At 40.9% G+C, this 26,837-nt stretch overlaps 1 protein-coding gene across 1 annotated transcript; it reads left to right on the top strand.

Moving 5' to 3' along the window:
• The first annotated feature begins 16,334 nt into the window (after positions 1 to 16,334).
• On the top strand, positions 16,335 to 18,292 carry LOC311270446 (uncharacterized protein). Its single transcript, XM_084375307.1, has 6 exons — positions 16,335 to 16,471; positions 16,622 to 16,727; positions 16,939 to 17,036; positions 17,133 to 17,164; positions 17,630 to 17,704; positions 18,225 to 18,292. The coding sequence occupies exons 1-6, from the start codon at positions 16,372 to 16,374 to the stop codon at positions 18,267 to 18,269; spliced, it is 456 nt and encodes a 151-aa protein (XP_084231433.1). The 5' UTR covers positions 16,335 to 16,371; the 3' UTR covers positions 18,270 to 18,292.
• The last annotated feature ends 8,545 nt before the right edge of the window (positions 18,293 to 26,837 follow it).

The following is a 26,837-nucleotide window of genomic DNA, read 5'->3' as shown; positions in this document are numbered from 1 at the left end:
TTGTTGTTACTGTTGTAGTATTTATGACTCTTAAAGGTCACATTAAGTTTGCATGTGTTTTGCATTTACAAAGAGGTGTATGTGTCTGTTATAAAATCATATAAATCTTCATCGGTCAGTCTTGTCCTCTCTTCATGACATTTTTATTGTCAGACAAAGCTGCTTCACAAACGGATGTTTCTGTAGAGCCAAACAGCGCAGACATCAGCTGCTTAGTGAAGGCTCTTAGACATTTCTGGATCAACAGTCAACTGAAATAAAAACATTGGCAACAGATGAAACAAACTGCACTGAGAGATAGACTGCTGCTCTACATCGCACATCATTTAACAACTGTTGTAAAATAGGGTATGAATAGACTTGCTGAGAAAAACATCTGTGAACACAAACACCAATGAGTCACACTCAGGACCTTTGTTGCATCTCTGCCTCATTTTCTGTTCACTCTCTACTACCTGTGATAAAGACATAAAGTACTTCTCCTTGAGCGAGACTTGTGTTTCTGGTTACAAAAGGATCTTATAACCAAAAAGGTCTGTCTCCTTAGGAACTGTTTCTGTAATGTTGTCAGACACTTACAACCTCAGCCTGTCAGTGGCAAAAACAAACACTTTTAGTGGACTTAACTTTGACCTTTGTTGCATCTCTGCCTCATTTTCTGTTCACTCTCTATTATCTGTGATAAAGACATAAAAAGCCCCTCAAAATATTTATATGTGGTTTGTTTATGACACAGCAACAGCAGTGCTCATTACATGTCTTTAAACCATCTCAAAAGTTCCCTCTCATATGTATATTCCAGTCAGCTCATAAACTTAGAGCCATGGCCATTTCATTTCACTCATAAGAGTTCACCAGAGGGCCTGGAGCTCCACCTGCCTGTTGGTCAGAGCTGCTGCTACCAAGATTTTGTCTTGTGATATTTCAGAGTGATACTTCTCCTGTGTGCTTTGCCATTGACCCAAATGAACTGCCTTAAAAGGAGGAGGAAGATGATTTTTACATTTGTGATTCATAGTATAATAACTGAGGATATAAAGCTTAAAAATACCTCGATATAATCTGCATTGTGGAATAATGTGACTGTTTACATTTATTTACTCAAAATGTACAGCTACACTTCCAACCACTACCCAGCATTCCTCCCTGCTTACCAGCACAGAGCCACATACAGCTCAGGCCACAAACTCCACCATGAATGGCTCAGATGAAGAGAGCCTGCAAGATGAACACAGGAGGTGTGTACTATTTTATTTTAATGCACTTTGTCACTGGGTTCATATGTGATTTAAACTTTATTCTGCATATTATTCTCTCTCAACCCTTTATGTCTCTTTATTCAGCACAACTCATAAGATGTATGTATTTATTTACTTTTTCATCAGTCAGATTGTTTTGTTGCAGGGATGCACACAGTTCTCTTTCAGTCAAACTCTAGATTAAATGTGTCTGTATTTAATATGTTGTTGTCTTATAAATTAAACTAATGAAAGAAGAATGCTTGCACAGGCCAAATTTCAATCAAATGCGTCACTTTGCCTTATAGCTCAACTCAGATGACGATTCCCATCACCACCCTCCTCGTACTGCTGTTGCTTGTTCCTGCTGCTGTTCCTGCTGGTGGATGATAAGATGTAGTAAGTCTGTTTGACAGCTCTGCTTTAACAAATGTATTCATGAGTGAAATATTTGTCATCTTAAAATATCTAATGTGTTTATCAGATAAGAACAAACCTGAGTGGTGTGACATGACTGCGGTAAGATATAGCAATGCATTTCTGATTATTATGTTTGGTTAATAATATAAGATTGATGTCATCACTGGCAAATTTCCTCTTTGCTTGGTCAATAAAACATTTTACAATATGTCCACATTTGGACTGATCATACAGCATATGAAGTAAACCCAGTAAACCCGGAAACCCAGTGCAATATAAGACTGAGAGTGTGTTAACAGCTGGAGACAACCCTGAGAGGTATCTCAGCTTTTCTCATTTGAATTATAACAGCCTGAAAGTGACATTGGTTAGAGAGACTATGTTGAGTGACTCACACTAACTGCACAATCATGCTCCAAAAGCTGTGACCTATCAGATTCTGTGACACTAGAGGGCTGACAATGCATCACCATCTTTGGTAACGGTGACAGTACAATATACAGCATGACCACGGTAAAAACTTTTGCAGTGACAGTTTGAAGTGATAGGAATAAAATAAAATCTCCATCACATGTAAATACAATTACCCTGATAATGTTTCTTCTGTGCTGCTGTTAGCAGCTCTGTCACACATTATTCACCACGTGTTGCACAAAAGTAGACCTGTGAAGAACAACTTGAACTTTTAAACTGGAACAAGTGTAGGAGATACACTAGTAATAATTGTAATTTATTAATCACTGGCGATTAATAAAACACTCGTTAATGGGGCACCACCTCCGATGTTTTGTCTATTTGAATAATCCGGAGGTCATTAATCAAATCCGACTAAACAAGGTTAACTTGTATCAATTCTAATCAATTTTAGATCAATTTATTCAATCTCATAAATGAAGTAGTGAATTCTACACAGTTTCCATCGGTTCTCCACATTAAAACAAACCTGCACAGACAACGACATACGGTTAAATATGTTTATTGACTAAATAATTCAGATTAAATAAATGAAATGGCAATTTAAATGAATAACAACAGGTAACAGGAAATGGGGAATAACTAAGTAATGGGTTATTAGTGGAATATGGGCTGATGGTGAGATCACGAGTTAGGTTGAAGCATTTAAATATTACGAGAGTAAATTTTAATACTAACAAAATCCTAACTGAATTTCTCTTAAACTAAAAGATCAGAGCCCTAAGACACCAACTCATCATGTGTGAATCCAGCTGTTATGGGTGATGGAGAGCCTACTTTCTTAGCAGAGTGGCGGAGTCAGTGGCGGAGGGTTTCTCTCCGGTGGTTTGCGACTCTAGCCGGAAGTCCCGGTCCAATGGCCGAGTGTCAGCTCGTCCGGTATCAGCCGGTTGGGGACCACGGTCCGATGTCTTAGGAAGAGTGTGGCTGGTCCAGTACCGAGCCGGTGACGATTCTGGCTCAATGCCCAGCGGGGAGTTACCGCTTGAGAGCGTGGTGGGTCAGAGCCGGTCTCAAAGTCTGTCTTTCGTTGGAAACCACTTGCACGGTTTCAGACACAGCAAGCTGCTGTAGTGTCGTGATGATGATTTTAATAAAGATGTTCTTCTTCGTTGCTTCGAGTGGTGGTTCTCAGGCTCTGACTTTGTAAACTAAATTTAACTTCTTGGATAAAATAACGGAGGATGATACGTTGATCAGGCGGATCTTCCGTTATTACTCAATACAAGATAATCTAAATTAAGTTCACTTCCTTTAAATCAGGTTACGATACTTAACTGTAGCCTATAATAAAATTAAAACAGAACTTCATTCTGGTACAAACTTAATAAAAGAAGCTAATCAATACTGCGAAAAATATAAAAATGAGAAAAATCAATGCGTGAGCACTTCTGCTCATATCGCTGTCTTGAAGCGTGTTTCAAAGTAAAAGTAAAGAAAAATTAAAGACGAGAGTTTCAAAAATAAGAGTGAGACTAAGAATAACTAAAACTTAAAAAGACTGAAACAACTTGAAACTGAAAAACAAAAACTACTGAAAACAAAAACTACTACCGAGGAGAGAAGTGCTGTCTCTCTGTTTTGTTGTCTCCAGAAGGCGGGCGGGCCTGGGGGCAGGACTGCCAGCTTTTTGTCTCCAAGTGGATAGTGGAAAGTGTGAAGAGCCACAGGAACTCACTAAAGCTAAACTATAGTTTTAAACGTTTCAAAACCGTGCTTCACCTTTCACAGAATCTCACCATGGCTCAATAGATGGACTTTGTCTATCATGAAAAAGGATTATGTCATGATTAAAAATCACTGAACAATTAAAGGAAATTAAAACTGGATCAAAATAAAAACACACTTGAATATACCGTAGAACTAGTAGAATCACTTATACTTATTCCTCCTGGTTCTAGCTTAATACTTGTTAAAACAAAACATATCAGAAACATTTACTGGTTATCAAGGAACTTATTACACAAAAGATCTCCTGAAGGTCTGTCCCAATCGTACCAAGGCTTATCATCAGGAGGTGCTGTGGTTTCACCGAACACAGGACACATTAAACATTAAATCTTGATTTCAGTCAAATTTCATCACAGAGACACGGGGAAAAGTTCAGTGTTATCAACTTCTTTAGCTGTTTCTTAATCTGTTAAAATTAAGAGCATAAATTCCTGGTTTAATGATAATTTAGAACTTGCTTAAAATCTGGATGAGTGCAGAAACCATTATAGGTTGGAATGTATGATAAGAGATAGTCGTAAACCATTTGGGCAGGACGGCTAGAAAAACAGAGGAGAGGCCCAGAGTGCTTTTACTCTGGAGGGTGTACCCGATAATCCTTGTCACAAGAAGACAAGAAGACACAGAACATCAGAGTCGTTACCTAATTTATAATTGCAAAGAAATAAGTTATAACACATGATTATGACAGTTCTTCTGATCCTCTTCATCCCTGAAGGGAGATTCATTTGATGATGAACTCGACCGACCTGAGAGAAAGGAGTGTTCATCTTGAGTGGGGGAAGAGGGCAAAAAGGGTTATTCAAGCTGTAAATAAAGAAGAGGGGTTTTTCCTGTGATGCGTCAATCTGACGGTTCCATTGGAAGCAAAACAAGTCAGGTGAAGAGATGAGAGACTTCATGACGTCTCCTTCCTGAAAACAGTCAGCTTGCAGATGAAAGGAGTAATCAATGCAAGAGCAGAACCTCAATGGAATGTAGAGGCGATGGACATGTGTTCCTACACAAGAAATGACATTCAGTAGGTAAAACTGTATGTCGTCGAGACATTTACAAAAATTAATGAAGTTGATGAGGTTAAACATTAAATTTATCGTCTTTGTACTGTTTTCAATTGAATACATGTCAGAAAGGCTAGTCAAGTTTCCACATTCTGTTTAGTGTTTTACACTGCATCACAACTTTTTTGGAATAGGGCCTGTAAGAAGGTCCACATTCATTTAGTCCAGCTGTATTCAAATGATTGTGCTGTTAGACAATCAAAAAATGCAACATGGTGTAACCCTGTTAAAAATCTTTACTCATAAAATAAATAATGAATAATTTATGGTTTAAAAAAGTTCATATTTGGTTGAAACTGTTATTAAAAGTGTATTAAAAATGTAAAAGGAATAGTTCATGAAGATTAACATAGTGTGATAAAAGAGTAAGGTGTAAGAAATTAGATTAAAACGACACAAAGAGGCTCTCATGGGGAGAGAGGAAGTACTGATTGAGAAGAAGTGTGATCCTGGTCATTTATCGGTTAATCTGTGATTGACAGGTGTAGACTGGAAGTGAGTGAGTGTGTGTTTTTTTGGAAAAAAACTTAAGAGAGAAGAAAGAGGGAGGACGACGTGACCAGGCACAACGGTGACGCATGGCCGCGAGTAGGGCTGGGCAAAACGATTATTTTTGTAATCGATTAATCTAGCAAATATTTTTTCGATGCATCAATTAATCTAACAATTCATTTTTCAATTCAATTCTATTCCGATTCAATTCGATTAGCGATTATTTCCCCATAATTTGACCTATATAGCAATTTACATACGCTAATGTATGTATCTCAATGAAAAAACACAAATTTCTTCATTCCAATACATTTTTATTGCTCTTAATTACCAAATTCCAAAATAAAATTCAAGTAATGAATAGCAAGCAGCCCCATGTCTTTCAGCACTTTGAGGTGCTGGTGCATAGCCATCGTGCTTTTATGATAGGCCATTTCCATTTTACAAAGCTGACAAACAACAGAGTTGCTCCCTTTTACTGTAAAATAGTCCCATACCTTCGAAATACGTGTTCTTTTTTTGCTGAGTTCAGCGTCAGCTGACTCAGTAACCCCATTCACACTGCCATTTGCATACGGGGATCCTGCACAAAGTCTCGGCATCCGCCTCTGTGTGAAAGTTTCAGATGCGGCAAGCGGTGAAATTTCCCTCCACCTCCTCCGGAGGTATCAGGGGCGCATTAATGGCGAACCGAACCAGTATGAATGGATAAGCCTGCGGCGCAGAGTGAGGGCGTGTCGATCTGATGGTGTTCACTGTCTGATAACTAAACAGGTCCATCACTCAACAACATGCACATGCGGGGGGGGGGGGGCACCTGGCCCTTTGCTCCTTGATGCCCAAAGTGCCCTTTTGTCAGTGCTTTCTTTTTTTTTTTAACAAATAATAATTATATAATAATTTATGTAGGCTAAATGAAATGACCTGGCTCACCTTGGTAACATCATCCACCAAGACGTGCCCCGACGTGCCCCCACCGCAGCGAGAGACGGGCTCGGCCCAAAATCCGACAGATCACAAGTTACAGCAACAATATTGCATTTACGCTATGAAACGGGAGTAGTGACGGTCTGGCCATAGGGGGATGTGGGCAAATGCCACAACGGTCAGACCGAGGTGACTGCGACCGTATATACATATATATATATATATATACATATATATATATATATATATATATACATATACATATATATATATACATATACATATATATATATATACTATATACGTATATATATTTGTGTGTATACATTTCTATATACATTTCTATATATATATATATAGTTTTTATGCCTTTTTTTTTCTTGAGCACCTGCCCCTCCAAAGGTCTCTGCACAGGCCTGCTCAACGAAATATAGATAAATGTCCCACAAAGCAACGTTACAGGACCAAACAACAGTAACATAGTAACTGCTCGTGTCTTTGGCAACTTATGTGAGGAAAATAATACCGCAGTTATTCATGGACAAGTGTCTGTCTGTCCGACCGACTCTTCATCACATTTCTGCCCGAAAAACAGCGTCCGTCCCCGGCAAAAAACTTTAACCCACGTTTGTCACGGTGAAAAAAAATCACCGGGACAGTCAGCCCTCCACTGAGACTTCAGTGAACTTTCCCCCAGAAAACAGCCTCTCTCCCCACAAGTGACAGAGTCAGACAGTGTCCAGTTTACTGATGGTGATTATGTAATTATGTAATTTAGAGAAAAACGTAACTTTGTCACTTTCCAGGATGTTTGGTGGGTCAGGATCTCATCACAACACATTATAACAGCATCCATATGATTATAAACAGTCAGCAGGCAGGGCCGTAGCCAGGATTTTTCAAATACCAAGGTCAACATTCAGCAGACTCCGGCAGTGAGAGAGAGAGAGAGTGGAGATCCTGCTCAGGCGTCTTCTGTTCTGCAATGATATAAAGAATTCATTGAATACACATTTAACCCATATCAAATCAGTTGACTCAAAACTGTTGATATATAAAGAATGCATATAGGTAACAATAAGTGCAGCAATACCAGAAGTCTTACCTCTCATCAAAACAAGTGACAATTCTTCTGTGGCCAGATGCATCCCATCTCTGGAGGACTCTCATGGGATCCAGGGGAATTTTTCTATGCACGTTCATAAGGGCAAGGCCAGAAAGTCTCTCTTCCCCCATACTGGATCTTAACCAGGTTTAGAGGCGGCGTAGAGCCGAAAAAGATCTCTCACACGAGCATGTTGTCACTGGCAATGTCAGGTAAATGCAGAGGATGCATTTAATATTAGGATAAAATTGCATATCCATTTCCTGCAATGTTTCCTTTGCTGTACCTGGGGAGTGCCCAGGGTAATCAGTGAAAAGATGCTTCCATCTATGTATCTCCTGCTCTGCAGCCTCAGGTTGAGGCAGGTCCTCTCTGTACCACGAAAGAAGAAGCTTCTCTCTTTCCTCTGTCAGCTGTGGTAGAGCTTTGGGCACCAGAAGGCCTGCAACAAGTGCTGGTTCACTAGATTCCGCAAACCTGGTCCTCAGTTCTTTAGTGACATGATCAATGAATAGGAGGAACAAATTCAGCCAATAATGTTCACCAATAGAGTCTGCAGGAACATTGCCTCTATGTTGCTGCTTCACAGTAATCCTCTTCTTCGTTGGGGTAACACCAATGGTGCTGGCCATCTCCACTGCTTGTTTATACATGGCAGTGAATCTCTCATCACTTCTCAGGCTTTCGATGACTTCAGCCACTTTCCTTCCCTCATCATAAGCACTAATTATATCCACATCTGGAGACTGCAGTCGTATTGTCAATGGCAGAATGTATCCAAGCACCTTCTGGATAATTACTGCTATGACAATGGTATCGAATGATTCAATGTTGGCTTTTTCGGAGTTATGCCGATTTCCCTCTCTTTCAATTTCATCCAGGGCAGTGGAAATTGGGCCAAGCTTTGAGATGAAGGCATCCACAGTCTTAATTCTGGACCCCCATCTAGTGTCTGACATCAATGGGATCCCTCCTCTTTTCCCTTTGCCTTGCTCTTGAAAGACCAGGTCTTGCAGGATTTTTGTATAAGGAGCAGATGATGAAAAGAAAACTGCAATCTTTTAAATCATGGTCATTGTGTTCCTAACGATGGGGACATCTGAGCAGCCATGGACCACTACGAGATTCAAGGCGTGGCTCCGACAGTGAGTGAAAAGGGCTCGTGGTAGAAGCTCCCGCATCTTCTGCTGCACTCCACCCAACCTGCCACCATCATATCCCTGGCCCCGCAGAAAAGAGACAGAAAGCCCCCATTTGTGTCAGGATGGCATGAGTGATGGATGCAGCATCCTGCTTTTCAAGTGGACCAAATCCCAGAAAATCCTTCTGTATCTCAAACTCCGCAGAAACATAACAAATGCAAATAGATAACTGCTCTATTCCATTCACATCTAATGTTTCATCAGCCAAAACAGAGAAGTACTCTGTTGATTTTCTGAACAATTGTTTATAGAAGCTCTTCCCCACAGCATGCAATTAATTCATTTTGAATTGTTGGTGACATATAGGTAGCATTCCGAGGTGCTGTATCAAGGTGCAATTTAAGTGTGTCATCAAACTTGGATTTCCAATTAACAAAGTGTTGGAAGTTGCCATCCTCCTCATGATCCTCTTCATTCCAATTACCACGCAGTGCAACATTTCTTTTTCCCAGATTTGTTACACATCAAGGATTGATGACAAAATGTCACAGTAAGCCTGAACTTTGTCTGAATAGGTCTGACTGATGACAGCATGTATGCTTTTTCTTTGTCCTTTAGACACACTTAGGAAATTTTCTGCCATCTCTGAAGCTGTCATATGTCCTGGAGTGTTTCCATGATTTGAAATGATCCCCCTCTTCTCACGAACAGCATTGTTCCAGTCCCTAAATCCCTCCCTCTGGAGTGTAGCATTTGATCCTTTCTGTTTATTAAATAAAATACACACATAGCAATATGATGCATCCTCAGATGGGGAGTATCTCAACCAAGGGTATTTTTTTTCCCACTCCACATTGTACCGCAATAGCCTTTTCCCAAATTGGCTTTGGGGATGTTTCCATTTGTCACTTGCACTCGACCTGTTTTGGAGAATGCTTAATTTTTCTTCATCAGAGTAGTGACTCTGGCCTTTGTACGTAGCTGGGTCATGGGCTGATAATGGGCTTGCATCTCCTGGACCTGACTCCACATGCATCTCACTGGTTCCTTCTCCTGCTCTTTCTCTCTCTTCTCCTCCTGTCTCTGTCCCTTCAACCTCTTCATCTCTCTCTCCTGTCTCATCCTCTGTTGAATTTTTAAAATGAAAAGTCTAAGTATACTACTGAGTCATGATTACTATAATTTGACCTAATATTTTAATGCCATGTTTAGTCACATTATTACTTATCCATCCAAACATCCAAATAATATTACTGATGGATAATTCATACTGTGACTGAACATGGCCTTAAAATATTCTGATTCATTGCATGTCCTTTCATTTTTCAGCCTAGGCTACATTTACAGTAGGTTACAGTTTAGCATCTCTATTGGCTATCTGTTGCATCTGTAGGCTCATTCACTATTTTTCTCATTCTCTTAGCTTATTACAATTCTCAACTTTCCTCCTCTTTGCCTGATCATCCTCTGCCTTTCCACTACTACCACTACGTTGCATGTTTGCTCCGATTAAAGCAACACTAGGTAGTTTGGACTCATTACTACCCCCGGCTGGTTGAGAAGCGCAATTATCTGTTACTAGAGTCGTACATACTGTCGCTGTACGAGCATCCCTGGGGAAAATGAATACACGTGAATTTGTTGACAGAGCCGGCGAATCACGAATTCGTCTGAAAAAACCTCAACCGAGTGCCAACAACAGGCTAGATTGCTAGAGATAGCAGTTGGTAGTTTGTTAGCATATAGGCTGCACAGCACATTAGCATGCTAGAGTTATTCTCATACCGAGTAGGTTATAGTGATTGCACCGACTAAGTTACTTCCAAAACACGACGCTTGGGCGTGAATGTGTTTAGTAACGTCTGAAAATATAACTACGTTTTCGGGAATTACTAAGTACAATCGCAAGTTGACGTTGTGTTCGGCGTAATAACTACAACCAACTCGGTATGACAACAGTAAGTGGCATGCTAACGTTACCTCCCGATCACACTGTTCAACAATTACGTTGATTATCTGCATGAACTAAGGAATCTGCAACTTTTCAAGACAAGACGTTCATAGTGTTTTAGTAAGTTAGTCATCGTCTACAGTCACTACATGAAAACTTGCAAGCTGACGTTGTGTTCGGCGTAATAACTACAACCAACTCGGTACAACAGTAGCTAAGTAGCATGCTAACGTTACCTCCCGATCACACTGTTCAACTATTACGTTGATTGTCTGCATGAACTAAGGAATCCGCAACTTTTCAAGACAAGACGTTCATAGTGTTTTAGTAAGTTAGTCATCGTCCACAGTCGCTACATGAAAACGTGCAAGCTGACGTTGCGTTTGGTGCAATAACTACAACCAACTCGGGACGGCAACAGTAGCTAAGTAGCATGCTAACGTTACCGATAACAACAATAGTCTGACGTTACCTCCCGACCACACTGTTCAACAATTATGTTGATTATCAGCATGAACTAAGAAATCTGCAACTTTACAAGACAAGACGTTCATAGTGTTTTAGTAAGTTAGTCATCGTTTACAGTCACTACATGAAAACGAGCAAGCTATCGAAACGGACAGCATTAGCTTATCTCCCGGCTTTATTATGGTTATAAACTGTGGACAAATAGTGCCCCAATGAACACCACATAACAACAAATCAACTCAAAGTAAAAGTCGGTAAGATAATAAATATGTATAAATGTAATATATGACTTACAAATCCAGTAGCATCAAGGCTAGGTCGCCATCAGTTCTTTCAGCTCGCACCACCAAGCGTAAGCTGGTCCAATATTTATCCATGTCCGGCTCATGTTATATCACTTTCTCTTTTTCTTTTCTTCGCCTCCTCAGACAATACCTTCTTGGGTTTTTTAGCTGGCTTGGCCATGGCGTTGGTTTACAAAAAATCCAAGTAGCTGCTGGCTAAATCCTCCGACGAATAAACGTGTCGTAAAGCAGGTCGCACTAGACTTCTTTACGTCAGGTATGTCCCTACCCGCTCTGGGAAGTTACACAGTGCGGTTTCTACCTGCGCGACCCCCCTCAGGCTCATCCTATTAACCGTCATTCTACCACTTAACTGAGTTTAGAAATATTATTATAAGGTCGAAAAGCTACCTAGTGTTGCTTTAATTTAATTGCTGTTCTAAAAATAGACCTGCAGTCATGTCGCGACCGTGTTTACTTTCGGTTTTGATGAAACGAAACTTAAGGGAAAAATACTGAGGAGGACAAGATGACCAGTCACGTCGCGACCGTGTTTACTTTCAGTTTTAATGAATGGTTTTAATGAAACGAAACTTAAGAAAAAAAATACCGAGGACATGACCTCGGTGTCCTCAATGGTGGCTACTGCCCTGTCAGCAGGTACATGTTTAGATTAACAGGAGGACACCGGGGAAACATGTTGAAAAAAACACACGTCATCACCATGACGCGTATCGTCACGCCTCTTTTGGAGCTGCAGCGCCGGCTTTCTGTGTGAATTACACTCTGGTTCGACTTTTACGCCGGAGCTGCTCGGGCCTGTGTGAACAACCAACGGCGGAGAATTGGTGAACCGCCGCTGCGGCGATTATGCGGCGACTCTGTGTGAAAAGGGCTACTGGCGTCGCTGCTGCTGCTACTAGGTGCCGCCATTTTTTGTTTTGGTCGGTTGACACATCGACGTACAGTTTTTGCGTCGACGTATTTTTTGCGTCGACGTAATCGATGACGTTGACGCGTCACCCCAGCCCTGGCTGCGAGCTTCAAGTTCTAGTTAAGTGTGTAGTTTTCCATGTCCAAGCGACTGTCTACTCGACACTTGGAACCCGGACATTGGAACTACTGCTGTTTGGTGTACAGCTTGAGGAGTTTCAGCTCGGAGCTCCTGTCAAAGCTGTACTGTTTTTAGCTTAGCCCAGCTACTGAGCTAACTCGGAGTGTGTGGTTAGCATTCGCTATCAAAGTGAACGGACTTAGCCGTTAGGAGCTAAACCAGCTTCTGATATCGTCTGTGCCTTGTGGTCTCAACGCGGGAGCATGAGGATTCGACTCGGCCGTTGCCAGTGTGTGTGACTCGTCGTCGGTGGACATCGTCCCGTGCTGCGTGGGAGGCTTCATCGCCTGTTCACCGGTCTGTCTCCAGTCTACCTGCAGTGTTGCCTTCCGGACTCGGACTGGGTAAAGGGTCGTTTTTTGGATTGGAGGTAGCACTTTTCCTTTACTGTTCCTGGATCATTGGGAATAAAGGTGGATTTCCTCGCACTCAAAAGTCACCATATCAGGCCTGCAACGGGGTTATTTTGTTTTGCTGGCTGTGTGTATGTGTGTGTGAGTGTGGGCCCACTGAGTTGTGTTTCAGAGTATTACTGAAAGTAACTAAAGGGGTTTGAATGTAATTTGAGTAACTTAAGGTTTTTTTGCAACTTAAAGGGGTATTTCAAAACTTTAAGAGTAGTTTTATTGAAACTTAAAGGAGTATTCTATATATTTTGGGGGAACTTAAAAGTGTTCTATTTAACTGAAAAGGTATTTTTGGTTATTTTGAGTGTTAGCTAATTTTGGTTAATTTTATAACTGACAGTGAATCAGATCCTTTCATGATCTAGCCTAAGTGTTGTGATAAAAAAGGAGACAACCAAGAATTTACTTTAAACATATTTTCATTTAAAATGTATTTGTGTTTTGTTTGAATACATTTAAAACTTGAAGTAAATAATTGATTTTGTTTATTTTTCTAAAAAAGAGTCTTGTGATATTTCTTTGCCAGACTTAAAAGTGAGCATAGTAACTGCCTATGAATGAGTTATCATTGAAATATTGTTGTTTAGGGTGTCTGGAAAGTGTTAAAGCAACACAAAACCATTCAAAGTCACTATATTTCAGGTTTTAGGAGACGGACACCTAGGTAAAAAACATTTTATTCAAAGTCCTATGGTTAAAAGATGAATTCATCTAGGTGTATCAGTGAGTGTGCATTAAAAAATGAAATCCAAATTACTTGTGAAAAATTACTTAAAAATACAATAGATGAACCCAGAAGCCTGCCCTTAGTAAGAGGTCTATTGAGGGGAGTGCTACAATAGCGTAATATATATAATGAGATTAATGTCTAATTTCATATTCACTCATCACAGGGCTCACAAACTGGGAGTGATCCTAATGTGCACTACTCCACCATTGTTCATAATCAACATGTGGCAGCCCAGAAGAAGGTAAACCACACAAGGAAAACTAGCAAACTTAAAGACATTAAAAAAGAGACACAGTTTCTGAAAACACATTTGCCCAAATGTGTCTTTGTTTGTCCTCATCCAGCAGAACCGTACACCTGAAGAGAGTGTGACATACAGTACCACTGTCATGAAGGATAGTGTGCAACAAATGCTATGTGATTAATCTGAACTCGTATCAGCATCTCAATCATCAGTTAACAAGTCTATACTATTGCTGTTAGTCCATAATGATTCAGCTATCCTCTGTCTGTTCTTGTTTTCTGTCATTAAACTGAACCAGCAGACGGTAGTGAGATATACAGCACACTACAGTAGCTCCAAAATAAAAAAATCTGGTGTACAACTTTATGCACAGTGTCTTTCTGTCATTCTGAATAAATCAATGTATCCTGCAGTCTGCATCAGAGATGTGCTATCTTGGAGACTCCCTGTGTTATTTTGTACAAATTTGCACACACAGTTTATCTAATGTTGAAATAAAATAATGAAAATCTTCTTTTCCCCAGAAGCACATGCTTAAAAGTCAAGAATTCAGGTGTTAAGGAATGGCACCATGGTGCTGTGTTGAGACAGTTGAAAGTGATGAGAGGAAGTTGTCAGTGTGGCTTTGACACATACATGCAGCACCTTTAGTGTCTGATGGTGCAAGAACAACAGTTCAAATATGAACCAAAAGCAAGGTGAGACCTTGTGGCTAAAAGTGTCTTGCTGCCTCTTTTCCAACCACTGAGATGACATATAGCCATTGAAGGCAATAATGATCACAGAGCACTTTAATGTATTTCATGGTATATCTGATCATCTAATTGTTTATTAGTAGTCTCCAGTAGATCTCATGTTCGATCCAGGGTTGTTTTATAATATTTGGGATAATCAAAGGCCATCGGATTCAGTTACTGCGATAAATAACTTCTGCTTCTTTTTTTGTCAATTTTTCTTTTTTACAAATTTGTGTTCTCTCACAACAAAGTGTCATCTGTCTTTAAGCAAATAAAAGCTGAAATTGAAATACCTACCTAATACAGTAACTGATAGTGATATATACAATGTATCTGAAGGCACTGCTATGAGTTAAATGTATGCTGTTGTTTTGTGAGGAATTTGCTGTGACATTATTCCAGTGAGTATTCAATATTCAAGTGTCAGTCAAGGCCAGAGACTCCATCTCTGTCTCTATGAGCCGAGCTACAGAGACCGTGTGAAATACTTGTGGAGGAAAGGGTTGGCCCGAATGCAAAGAGGTAGTTTAGACAAATGAGCCACATAGTTCAGGAAAGTATTTCATTTTCGATGACAAAACACAAAGCAAATAAAAGCTGAAATTGAAATACCTAATACCAAGAGTAAAGTACAGATTTTTTAAAATTTTATTTCAATAATGTAAAGTGCCTTGTGAGTCAGGTTTCATATAACTTTACTTCCTTTGTACAATTGTTCGATCACCAATGCAAAATGTAGCTCCATCACTGTGTGTTTTGCCATCAAAACGAATGAACTGCCTTGAAAGGAGGAGGAAGATAAGAAATCAGGAAGTAGATAATTAGACAATGCGTTGGTGTTGCCTGTTCATTTGTCAAACTGCACTTTCTCTGCAGCATGGCTGTTCATCTCAGAATTCTTGTCATCCTCACGGGACTCACAGGTCAGTCACAGGGGTCGTTTTATGTGTAAAAATGTTAAATATCATGTTTGAGCTGATCATGTCAGATGATGAGTATTTAAATATACATACATATATTCAGTTATTGTTTAAATGTCAGTCAGATGAGTGGGATGAGTGACAGCATAGACACGCCTGTCTACTATAAAACAGTAAATATCATTTTCAGTGGGCAGGTAATATAACAGAAGAATATTGTTTGCTATATCTGCAGTAAATCATGTATCTCTGTTTGTTGCAGGAATTCACAGCATAACTACAGTCAGTGAAGTGTCAGTGAAGGCTGGAGGTTCAGTCTCTATCCCATGTCTCTATGAGTCACGATACAAACACCATGTGAAATACTTATGTAAAGGATTTTATTGGATCTCCTGCTCATATGCAGTTAAAACACACAAACAAAGTTCAGGGAAGTTTTCAATCTCTGATGACAAAATCCAAAGAATCTTCACTGTGACCATAAAAGATCTGATGGAACAGGATACTGGTTATTACTGGTGTGTTGTGGAGATTAATATTGGGGAAGATGTAAGAAAGCATTTTCACCTGTCAGTCACCAGAGGTAAGAACCCTTTAGACATCTTTATTCAGTTCCTTTGTTAAATTTGAACAATTTGGAGGAAATACACTGGGGAGGGTTCATTGTTTGCTCTGGAGACTGATTATTAGGCTACCAACATTTTTCTGCTCAATCATTTTCCCCTGAAGGTACACCCGCTCTGTATGTGGATCATCAGGAGATTAAAGGATTTGTTGGAGAAGAAATAACCATCAAGTGTTACCATCCTAACCCTGGAGAAATGAAGTGGTGCAGGCTGGGCGGCTCCTGTGTGACGAGATCGTCTGGATCAATAAAAGTAACAAGAGAGACCATCAGTTGGAGCGTTAATGTTTTCACTGTGACTATGAGTGGACTGAGGACAGAGAGCAGCGGCTGGTATTTGTGTGTCAAAGGAGATTTCCAGATGCCAGTGCATTTAACTGTTACTGAGAAACCTACCACTAGTAAGTACTACAATTAAAACAGTATGAAATATCAGTTTATACATATTAGTCAGGTGCAGTCTTTTAGTAAATGATGTGATTTAACATAGAAGAGATAATAGGACTAAATATTTGTCATCTCACTCATCAATGTGTTGTTTTGCATTAAAGCCACTGTTGCAGCAACAACACTCTTAACCACCACTCCTCAGCCTGGGAATACCACCACTGCTTTTGCAGACAAAGAAACCACCACAGTTCAGGGTGAACAGCAAAGGTAAGGTGTGAAGAGAACTGCGGCCATTTTGTGGTCACATTAAACAAAAGCTGTAGAGTAATCTCTGTACACATCGTTCATATAAGAACTGGGTTTATAAGGTGGTTTGGTGTTGAACTTGAATTATAATGCAGTAATGTTTGAACAAGGGCATCCTGTTTACCTTAATTACTTTGCATGATGTGTTTTTACATATTTATTCATGCTGCAGTGATTCAGTTGACCTAAAGATCCTCATCATCCTTCTGAGCTTGTTGATCCTCATCATAATTGTCATCTTGTTCATCTGGTTTATGTTGAAAAAGCACAGTAAGTCTTAATATCTTTGTAATTTAAAAATATTTATTTCTAATACAGACTACTGTGCATTAAGAGTAACAGGAGTTTTTACTGTTTCACTTTTAGAGCAGGCCAAAGCTGCAGCATCAGCCTCAGCGGTAAGATACGGTTATTTTTTCCCCCAACTTTTCACAAAGAAGGCTGTCAGGATGGACCGTATACAGGCCATTTGTTTACTACTCCAAATGATCAGAGAACATGTTCTGATGTAGAGATAGATATTTATTTATATAAGATAAAATAGAGATTACAGTTATCAGATAGAAAATTAACAGATTGGGATTGCAATTGCAAAGTGTTCCAATTATGGAGGCTAAGAAAGTGCTCACAATCCTGGCATTTTCCAAGACTTTACCCCAGGGCTTGCTGGCCTTGCTCCACAGCAGGGTTAGCCCTGAGCTGTGTGTGGTTATCCCCTGAAAAGACGGGGCTAAAAATTGCCTGTGTGAAACAGGGCTACAGTAAACAGAGTAGTCATTAAGTATTCAAGAATGTCACATTAGCTGCGTTTTGCAACGGACAGTTAAGTGAAATGTCTGAACTGTCTCTCCTTCCTCATGCAGACTTCATGCACAGAGAGCGATGTGGACGTGATGTACAGCTCTGTGGTTTTCAAGAGGCCAAAAGGTTTGCAGAAGGTAAATGTCAAGAAAACCCAGTCTCACACTGATTGTCACGTTGTTCAGGAGTTTTTTTCTTGACCATTCTGTTGTAGGTCAAAAAATGGTTTAGATGTTGACTTTAATTTTATCACTTTTTCCCCAAAATCACAAATCACATTGCCTCAGGGGTTTTACAATCCGTACAGGGTCAACTCTTAGCTCAGGGCTATGCAGCGTCAAACGCCCTTTGATTGTAAAATGACTTGAAATCAAAAACAGAGAGTGATCATCTCATTCATAACTGTCTCTCCTTCCTCATGCAGACTTCATGTACTGACAGCGATGTGGACGTGATGTACAGCTCTGTGGTTTTCAAGAAGCCAAAACGTGTCCTAAAGGTAAATATCAACAAAACCCAGTCTCACACTGATTGTCACATGTTGTTTAGTAGGTTTCTTTTTTATTTGTAGATGTTGCCTTTTAATTTTGTCACTTTTTTGAAAACAGCATTTTATTTTGTTATCATTTTTTATACGTTATCTTTTTTTCCCTGCAGATTGAAGCAGATGATGACAATGTCACATACAGCACATTGGCTTAGCACCAGCACAGCCTTCAGCCATGTCTCCTCTGTTTGTTTGTCTATATTTTAGTCTACTTGGATGAGTTTTTTAAATGATAGTGTCGTAATGTGTTATCTGATGTCATCATTTGGTTGTGCAGTAACTTCTCTCTACTTTGTTTTACAACTTCTCTCTACTGGTTCCTCTTTTGCATTTGAAAGAGGCCTTGCCCTGTTTGCTTGTGTTTCATTGACAACTAGTTGTTGTTGTTACTGTTGTAGTATTCATTACTCTTAAAGGTCACATTACGTTTGCACGTATTTTGCATTTATAAAAAAGGTTAATGTGAAAATCATCTGTGAACACCAACACCAATGAGTCACACTCAGGACCTTTGTTGCATCTCTGCCTCATTTTCTGTTCACTCTCTATTACCTGTGATAAAGACATAAAATACTTCTCCTTGAGCGAGACTTGTGTTTCTGGTTACAAAAGGATCTTATAAACAAAAAGGTCTGTCTCCTTAGGAACTATTTCTGTAATGTTGTCAGACACTTGGAATAACAACCTCAGCCTGTCAGTGGCAAAAACAAACACTTTTAGTGGACTTTGACCTTTGTTGCATCTCTGCCTCATTTTCTGTTCACTCTATCTGTGATAAAGACATAAAAAGCCCCTTAAAATATTTATATGTTAATGTTACTGTCATCTCTCAAATTAAGTGTTAATAATGAGAAATGCACATACGGGCACAAAGAACTTGATCCCCTAACCCTGCCTGCTTTGTTTATGACACAGCAACAGCAATGTTCATTACATGTCTTTAAACCATCTCAAAAGTGCCCTCTCATATGTATATTCCAGTCAGCTCATAAACTTAGAGACATGGCCATTTCATTTCACTCATACGAGTTCACCAGAGGGCCTGGAGCTCCACCTGCCTGTTGGTCGGAGCTGCTGCTTCCAAGATTTTCTCTTGTGATATTTCAGAGTGAGACTTCTCCTGTGTGCTTTGCTATTGACCCAAATGAACTGCCTTAAAAGGAGGAGGAAGATAGATTTTTAAATGTGTGATTTGATTGTGGTGGGGTATACTCCCCTAGTACAGAGCAAGGTGTAGTGCTGGTGATTGCAGCCTTGACTCAACTCCTCCCTCAACAAATTCCCTAATCAGGGCCAAGCTTTAAGGCACCTGTGTGCCATTGTTCTGCCTCTGCTGTGGCTGGCAGTGTTTGGTGTCCCAGCAGCTGCCCATGTGAGGAATCTCTGTTTGCCCCTTACTAGAGTGCTTTCTGTATTCATGTCTGCAGGGGTGGTTCCTCATATGGGCAATATGGGCAGCTGTGCAGGGCGGCATGAGCGCCCGCAAAAAAACAAACAAAAAAAAGGGCGGACAGTCGCCCACAGTAACCGGCTCTGTAGCAGCCACCTCTGGGCTTATCATGACGGAACGCCCACGGTGCCGACCCGTACTGGCTACCTTAAATTTGTTTGCATTCATTATATCCGGTCTTTGTATTGCTCATTTACACGTTGAGTCAACTATGTCATGTTGCCGCGTGGGTTGTAAAGGTGCGTCTGCTGCTGCTGCTGAGAAAGTCTCACATACAGAGGCTGTGAAAGAAGGGGGAGGGGGATAGGTTCACCTCTGACCTCAGCTCTCCCTGCTGGTGCTGGGAAGCAGTGAAGCAAGGGATTCATCTAATAGTGCACAACTAATGCAATTAGTGGGCTAAAGTCAATCACGTCACAAATTGCTTCCAAATGAAGCACATTTCAGCCACTGTCGGTTAGAGGGACTATATTGAGTGACACACACTAACTGCACTCTCATCACCACCCTCCTCGTACTGCTGTTGCTTGTTCCTGCTGGCTTTCTGGGATGGTGGACGATAAGACGTAGTAAGTCTGTTTGACAGCTCTGCTTTAACAAATGTACTCATGAGTGAAATATTTGTCATCTTAAAATATCTAATGTGTTTATCAGTTAAGAACAAACCTGAGTGGACTGACATGACTGCTTTTCTCATTTGAATTATAACAGCCTGAAAGTGACATTGGTTAGAGAGACTATGTTGAGTGACTCACACTAACTGCACAATCGTGCTCCAAAAGCTGTGACCTATCAGATTCTCTGACACTAGAGGGCTGACAATGCATCACCATCTTTGGTAATGGTGACAGTACAATATACAGCATGACCACGGTAAAAACTTTTGCAGTGACAGTTTGAAGTGATAGGAATAAAATAAAATCCCCATCACATGTAAATACAATTACCCTGATAATGTTTCTTCTGTGCTGCTGTTAACAGCTCTGTCACACATTATTCACGTGTTGCACTGAGGTATCTGAACAACAGCACATTCTGTACTATGAGTTAACTGTCATGGTGTTCCCTTTTTGAGGTTTAAGGAATACAGCTGTTCTCTGTGTGTGTGTGTGTGTGTGTGTGTTACATGTTAGCTATAAGATTCTGTCACAGTCTGCTCTGCTACTCCCCTGCTCTGCTGCTCAGCCACACCTCTCAGCAGTCTAACAGCTTTCACCTGCTGCTCTCACCTGCTCACCATCTCCAATCAAGCCAATATATACAGACCCTTTCCAAAAAATTTGAATATCATAGAAAAGCTTATTTATTTCCATAATTCCATTCAAAAAGTTAAACTTTCATAGATTATAGATTCAGGGCCCACAATTTAAACGATTTCAAGTATTTATTTGTTTATTTGTACATAATTTGGGCTTCCAGCTCATAAAACCCACGAAAACAGGAATTCAGAAAATTAGAATACTGTGAAGAAATCACCATTTACTTCTCAGTTTTTGCAGGAAAAAAAAGAAAGAAATTAGGATCACATCAAATCAATCAAAATATGGTACTTTCAAAACGATATGTCAATCTTCAATACTTGGTTGGGAATCCCTTTGCCTTAATCACTGCCTCGATGCGCCGTGGCATTGAGGCAATCAGCCTGTGGCACTGCCTGGGAGTTATGGAAGCCCAGATTTCCTTGATGCTTGCTGTCAGCTCTTCTTTGTTTTTGGATCTGGTGCCCCTCATTTTCCTCTTGATAATACCCCATAGATTCTCAATGGGGTTTAGGTCCGGCGAGTTGGCTGGCCATCAAGCACTGTGATGGCATGGGCATCAAACCAGGTTTTGGTGCTTCTGGCGTTATGGGCAGGGGCCAGGTCCTGCTGGAAGATGAAATCTGCATCTCCATACAGATCCTCAGCAGAAGGAATCATGAAGTCCTCTAAAACATTCTGGTAGACTGTTGCAGTGACCTTGGATTTAAGAAAGCAGAGTTTAACAACACCTGCACCGGACATTGCACCCCAAATCATGACTGACTGTGGATATTTCACACTGGACCTCTAGCAGCTTGGGTTCTGTTCCTCACCCGTCTTCCTCCAAACCCTTGGACCTTGGCTCAGAAGTGGCTTGACCCGAGGAACCCGACAGTTGTAGCCCATCTCCCGGACGCGTCTGAATGTGGTGGTTTTTGAAGCTGTGACTCCCGCCTCATTCCACTCTTTCTGGATCTCTGCCAGATTCTTGAATCTTCTCTGTTTGATAATCCGCTGAAGCCCACGGTCATCTCTTCTGCTGGTGCATCTTCTCCTGCCACATTTTGCCCTTCCACTAGACTTTCCATTGATATGCTTGGACACAGCACTCTGTGAACAGCCAGCCTCCTTAGCTATGAACTTCTGTGGCTTACCCATCCTATGGAGGGTATCAATGATGGTCTTCTGGCCAGTTGTCAAGTCTGCAGTCTTCCCCATATTGAACCGAACTGAGACAATTGAACTAAAGTAAAGCAATTTAAATTTTGGGCTGATTTCTTCACAGTATTCTAATTTTTTGAATTCCTGTTTTCGTGGGTTTTATGAGCTGGAAGCCCAAATTATGTACAAATAAACAAATAAATACTTGAAATTGTTTAAATTGTGGGCCGTGAATCTATAATCTATGAAAGTTTAACTTTTTGATTGGAATTATGGAAATAAATAAACTTTTCCATGATATTCTAATTTTTTGGAAAGGGTCTGTATGTACAGTAGGCAGCCACTCACCCTTTGCCAGATTGTCTTCGCTCCCATGCCTGACTCTCCAGCTGTTGTTCCCGGATTGCCTACCTGGTATCGACCCGATCTGCCCCTGACCATCGCCTCACGTCTCAGTCCCGGTAAACACTGAAAAATGTGATAATTTGGATCAACTTAAAAAAATTACTGTAATTTGTTACACCTAAATTTATTAATTTTTCACAAATTAAATTTATGATTAGGGTGAAAACGTAAATTTTGATTTAATGTAAATACATTTTGTATTTTAAGACAAAGCCAAAAATTTGCTTTCATTCAAAGTAAAAAACATTATTCATTACAAAGACCATAACCTAATTTTTTTTCTCTTTTACAACTTATTTTTTTCATTTGGGAAAACCTAATATTTACCATTACATCTAATTATAAATTTTACTTTGGAATAAACTAATTGAATTGCTGTAATTCTGTTACACGCATTTTTTAAATTTCTGATTCAGTACAAAGTATTTTTTTAATTATACCATAACCAATATATTTTCTTTAGTCACAAGCCAAAGTATTAGTTACATACAATGATATTTTTTGCCTTTTTAAAAACTGATATATCACCATAAACAACATTTAATTCCCTATAATATAGGACTAGAATTCACTGAACTGATTCACTTAAGAGAAAACTTAAAAACAGGAAAATTCTCTTCAAAAGACCATTTATTTTTGATGACATTGAAACAGGCATCACCTCAAACTCAGCAGCCAGGAAAGTATTTCAGTCAGGACCACTTTGTCAAAATAATCTTTATTTATTTGCACAAGTTTCATTTGGCGGTATGGTACTGTTCTGGGACCCCCTGCTCTTCCACGCGCTTGCGTGGAAAGCCTGAGGCAGGAAGAGCACACCTTCCTGCCCTTCACGAGCCATCATGAACGGCATAAGCAGGGAGCGCAGCAGCAAAGAAAAACCCAGACAGAGCAGAGCAACCAACAAGATACAATGGTAAGATTCGTAATAGATGACGGGAGGCGCTGGGGTGGAGGTGGGTTGCAGAAAGCCAGCAGAGGAAGCAGCAAGTGAGGTCGGGCTAGAGCAGTTTAAATAGTGCGCTCTGAATGCAATTTCCCAATGGAAGTGGGCACAGGGAGTCAGCTGAGCCGTCAGCTGATCTGCTCCGTGTTGACAGCTACGCTGTTGATGCTGATTAGAGCTTGACGTCGTGACCTGCCAGAACTAACGCTACGCTTGATTTCAGTCAGGACCACTTTGTCAAAATAATCTTTATTTATTTGCACAAGTTTCATTTGGCGGTATGGTACTGTTCTGGGACCCCCTGCTCTTCCACGCGCTTGCGTGGAAAGCCTGAGGCAGGAAGAGCACACCTTCCTGCCCTTCACGAGCCATCATGAACGGCATAAGCAGGGACCGAGCAGCAAAGAAAAACCCCCAAAACGACCACACCGGCAAATCCTTGGACCCTCTTGCTACAAGAAATGTTAGGAGGCTATCTGAGTTGAGAATAAGTAGCCCATAACTAAGAAATAAGCCAATTCATTACTCCTCAGCTTGAACAATAAAGAGAGCCAGACGTATCCTATCATGCCTATATGTTTTATTATCCTGATATAATTACAATAATTGGCTCATGGCTTTTTGAGCATCTAGGATGGCTCCATCTCCAGGACGCAGATAACGTTCATAAGCAGACGAGGACCATCTGCCCATGGCTTTTAGGGTGGACACAGGAACGACCATTGCTGCTGTTGTTGCTGCTCCTATGCGGAACGAATGAGCCGTGTAGCGTTCTGGAGGGAAACCACAGAATTGGCAGAGGAGGCGGAGGCGAGAGGTGAACCAGGCTCGTGACAGGGGTTCCCCTCCCTCCGCGATGAACAGCGGTTCCTGTGGGCTGGCTGGAGCACGGCTTTTCAGATGGCGGACCATAGAAGACAATGGACAAAAATCAGAATTAGTTTGCGAAATTGGGACTGATATTCCCCTTCTGTCTCTATTAGTTTTTGAACGTTTCAAGAAAACACAAAAGTAATGACTGTGGACTGTTACATCGCCTATGGTGAGGTCTTGAGAGGGATCAAAAGATTGTGAGCGTGTGGTGAATTCTCCACACCTTAAAAACCCATAAAAGGCTGTGAGGAAGACTGTTTCTAACAGTGAGTCTGTATATGGACCAAAGCACCCGTTCCTTAAGTGAGTGATTAATTTGTGCAAAAGTGGAGGAGTGAAAGGGAGACGAATGTCATTGCCTTGTGGTTTCTCTCTTTTAAAGCCGTTTAGCAGGAGCTTAATGGATGGGTTCTCTAGCAAGCTGTTGGTGGATGGATCCAAGCAGCGCAGGTGAAACTGAACACCTGCGAGGAGGCCTTTGATGGAGGACGGCTGCAGTTTGCGGGACTCAAAACAGTGAACCAGAAAAGCACATACAGTGGGAATACTTATAGGAAGAATTGCAACAGAAAAAGTGGAACAAAATGCGGTGAAATAGGACCATGCAGAGTCATACGATTTTAATGTAGATTTTGCTAAACCATTACGCATGTAGTGAGCAGCTGACAGCATGTATGACTGCATGGAGGTGTCTAATCTAGCACCGTATGGCGGAAAGGAGGGCAAGGCAGGCTGGATGGCGCTGCTTCTGGACACAGTCTGTGGAATTTCTGAAATTCAAAACGAGACAGTGCATCAGCAATCTTATTATCCAATCCTGGGATGTGAGCTGCTTTAATGATGAAGTTCCCCAGCACGGATGCCCAAGTAAGGCGTCTTATAAATCTGTTAATTAATGGTATGGAGGAACGTCCTTTGTTAATGATGTGAACAGCTGCTTCATTGTCACAAAAAAATATTATTTTCTTCCTGGACCAGTGTTTCCCCCAGAGAAGACAAGCTACTACGATTGGGTATATTTCCATTAGGGCAGAAGAAGAAGCACTGGCTGGTAGGGATGACAATTCTTTTGGCCACGCATCAGCAAACCACTGGTTATTAAAGAAACCCCCAAAACCAACGGAAGGAGCTGCGTCGGTGAATAACCTAATGGCCAAAGAGGATTCGGTGTTGTCATTATAGAAAAAGGAAATGCCGTTCCATTTTTCAAGCAGCAAAGACCAGAACCGGAGCTCTGATCTGCACCCTTCATCAAAAGTTACTGTGTCGTGTAGATTTTCAACTGTTTTTGAGAGGTCGAGAAGCCTGGATATGAAAGAGCGGCCCTGAGGAATCACGCGCATGGCGAAATTGAAATGACCTAGCAGGGAGAGCAGATCTCTTTTTGAGATGGTTTTTGAAAACTGTTCCTTTATTATTTCCCTAATGCGATTTAATTTCTCGAGAGGCAGGGAAGCTTGCATGAAAATGCTGTCCAATTTAATACCCAGAAATTCAATGGCTTGGAAGGGACCTGAAGTTTTTTCCTCGGATAAGGGGACTCCTAGATTTTTAAAGGTATCTTTAAGTGTGGTGATAGCATGATCTGGCTTGGCATGAGGGTAATCTACCAGCAGAAAATCATCTAACAGGTGAAGCACGAATGGCAGCTTACAGTTATTTAACAGGATCCAGCAAAGAGCTTCTGACATCGTGTCAAAGATTTTTGGACTGCTGCGACACCCGAAGGTGAGCCTAACTGCAAAATACAGTTTCTCTCTCCATTTAACGCCGAACAGATGCCATTGAGAGGGGTGTAAGGGCATAACCTTAAAAGCGTCTGTGATGTCGGCCTTTGATAACCACGCACCTCTACCTGCTTGTTTGATGAGCTTAATGGCATCGTCGATTGAGGCATAATACAGAGAGAAAGGCAGTAGTGGAATGAGGCTGTTAACGCTTTGGACTCCACCCTGATGAGGAGCGGATAAATCAATGATGAGACGCTTTTTGCCGGAATATTTCCGGGTAGCAACACCTATGGGGTTGATGCGCGATACAGGAAAAGGTGATTTATCCAGAGGTCCGATCATGAAACCTTTCCTAACTTCTTTCTCCAGTAAAGTGTCTACTATTTCAGGCTCTTCAGAGCAGACTGCAGATTACTACATGTATGAGACACTTTAGGTAACCACAACAGACCAGCCATGAACCCTTGAACCAGTCCAGTTAACAAATAATTGACAAAGCAGCGGTTTGGATGCTTCCTTAAAGCCTTCCCCAGCTCAGCCACGTTGACTGGGGTTGAAGGTTTTATTTTCTCTTTTCCTTCCTCAGGAGGCGGGTACGTCTGGGGCACACTGACTTTGGATGCCCGTCCCCACAATAGCTGCAAGCATGGATATATTTACAGTTGACAAATTTGCATACATTTTCATTGAAATTATGGCACATTGGAGTCCAGAAAGGTGTCACCTTATCCTCATCGGTTTTTGAGCCTGCCGGCGGATGGACTATAGCCACAGCTCTGGGGCACATGTTGGATGAGTGCGAGAAAGAACAGCAAATGGAGCAAGAAAGAGTTTGGCGGCCAGTGCAGTGCCTGCTGATTAGCGCCAGGTCAACCACAGACCAGTCCAGCCTTTGGTTGAACCTCTGAATGAACATA

This window comes from Pagrus pagrus, assembly GCF_965226575.1.
Source record: "Pagrus pagrus genome assembly, chromosome: 15".
Classification (NCBI taxonomy): Eukaryota; Metazoa; Chordata; class Actinopteri; order Spariformes; family Sparidae; genus Pagrus; species Pagrus pagrus.
The sequence above is the reverse complement of the archived record's forward strand: the minus strand, read 5'-3'. Positions and strand labels throughout refer to the sequence as shown.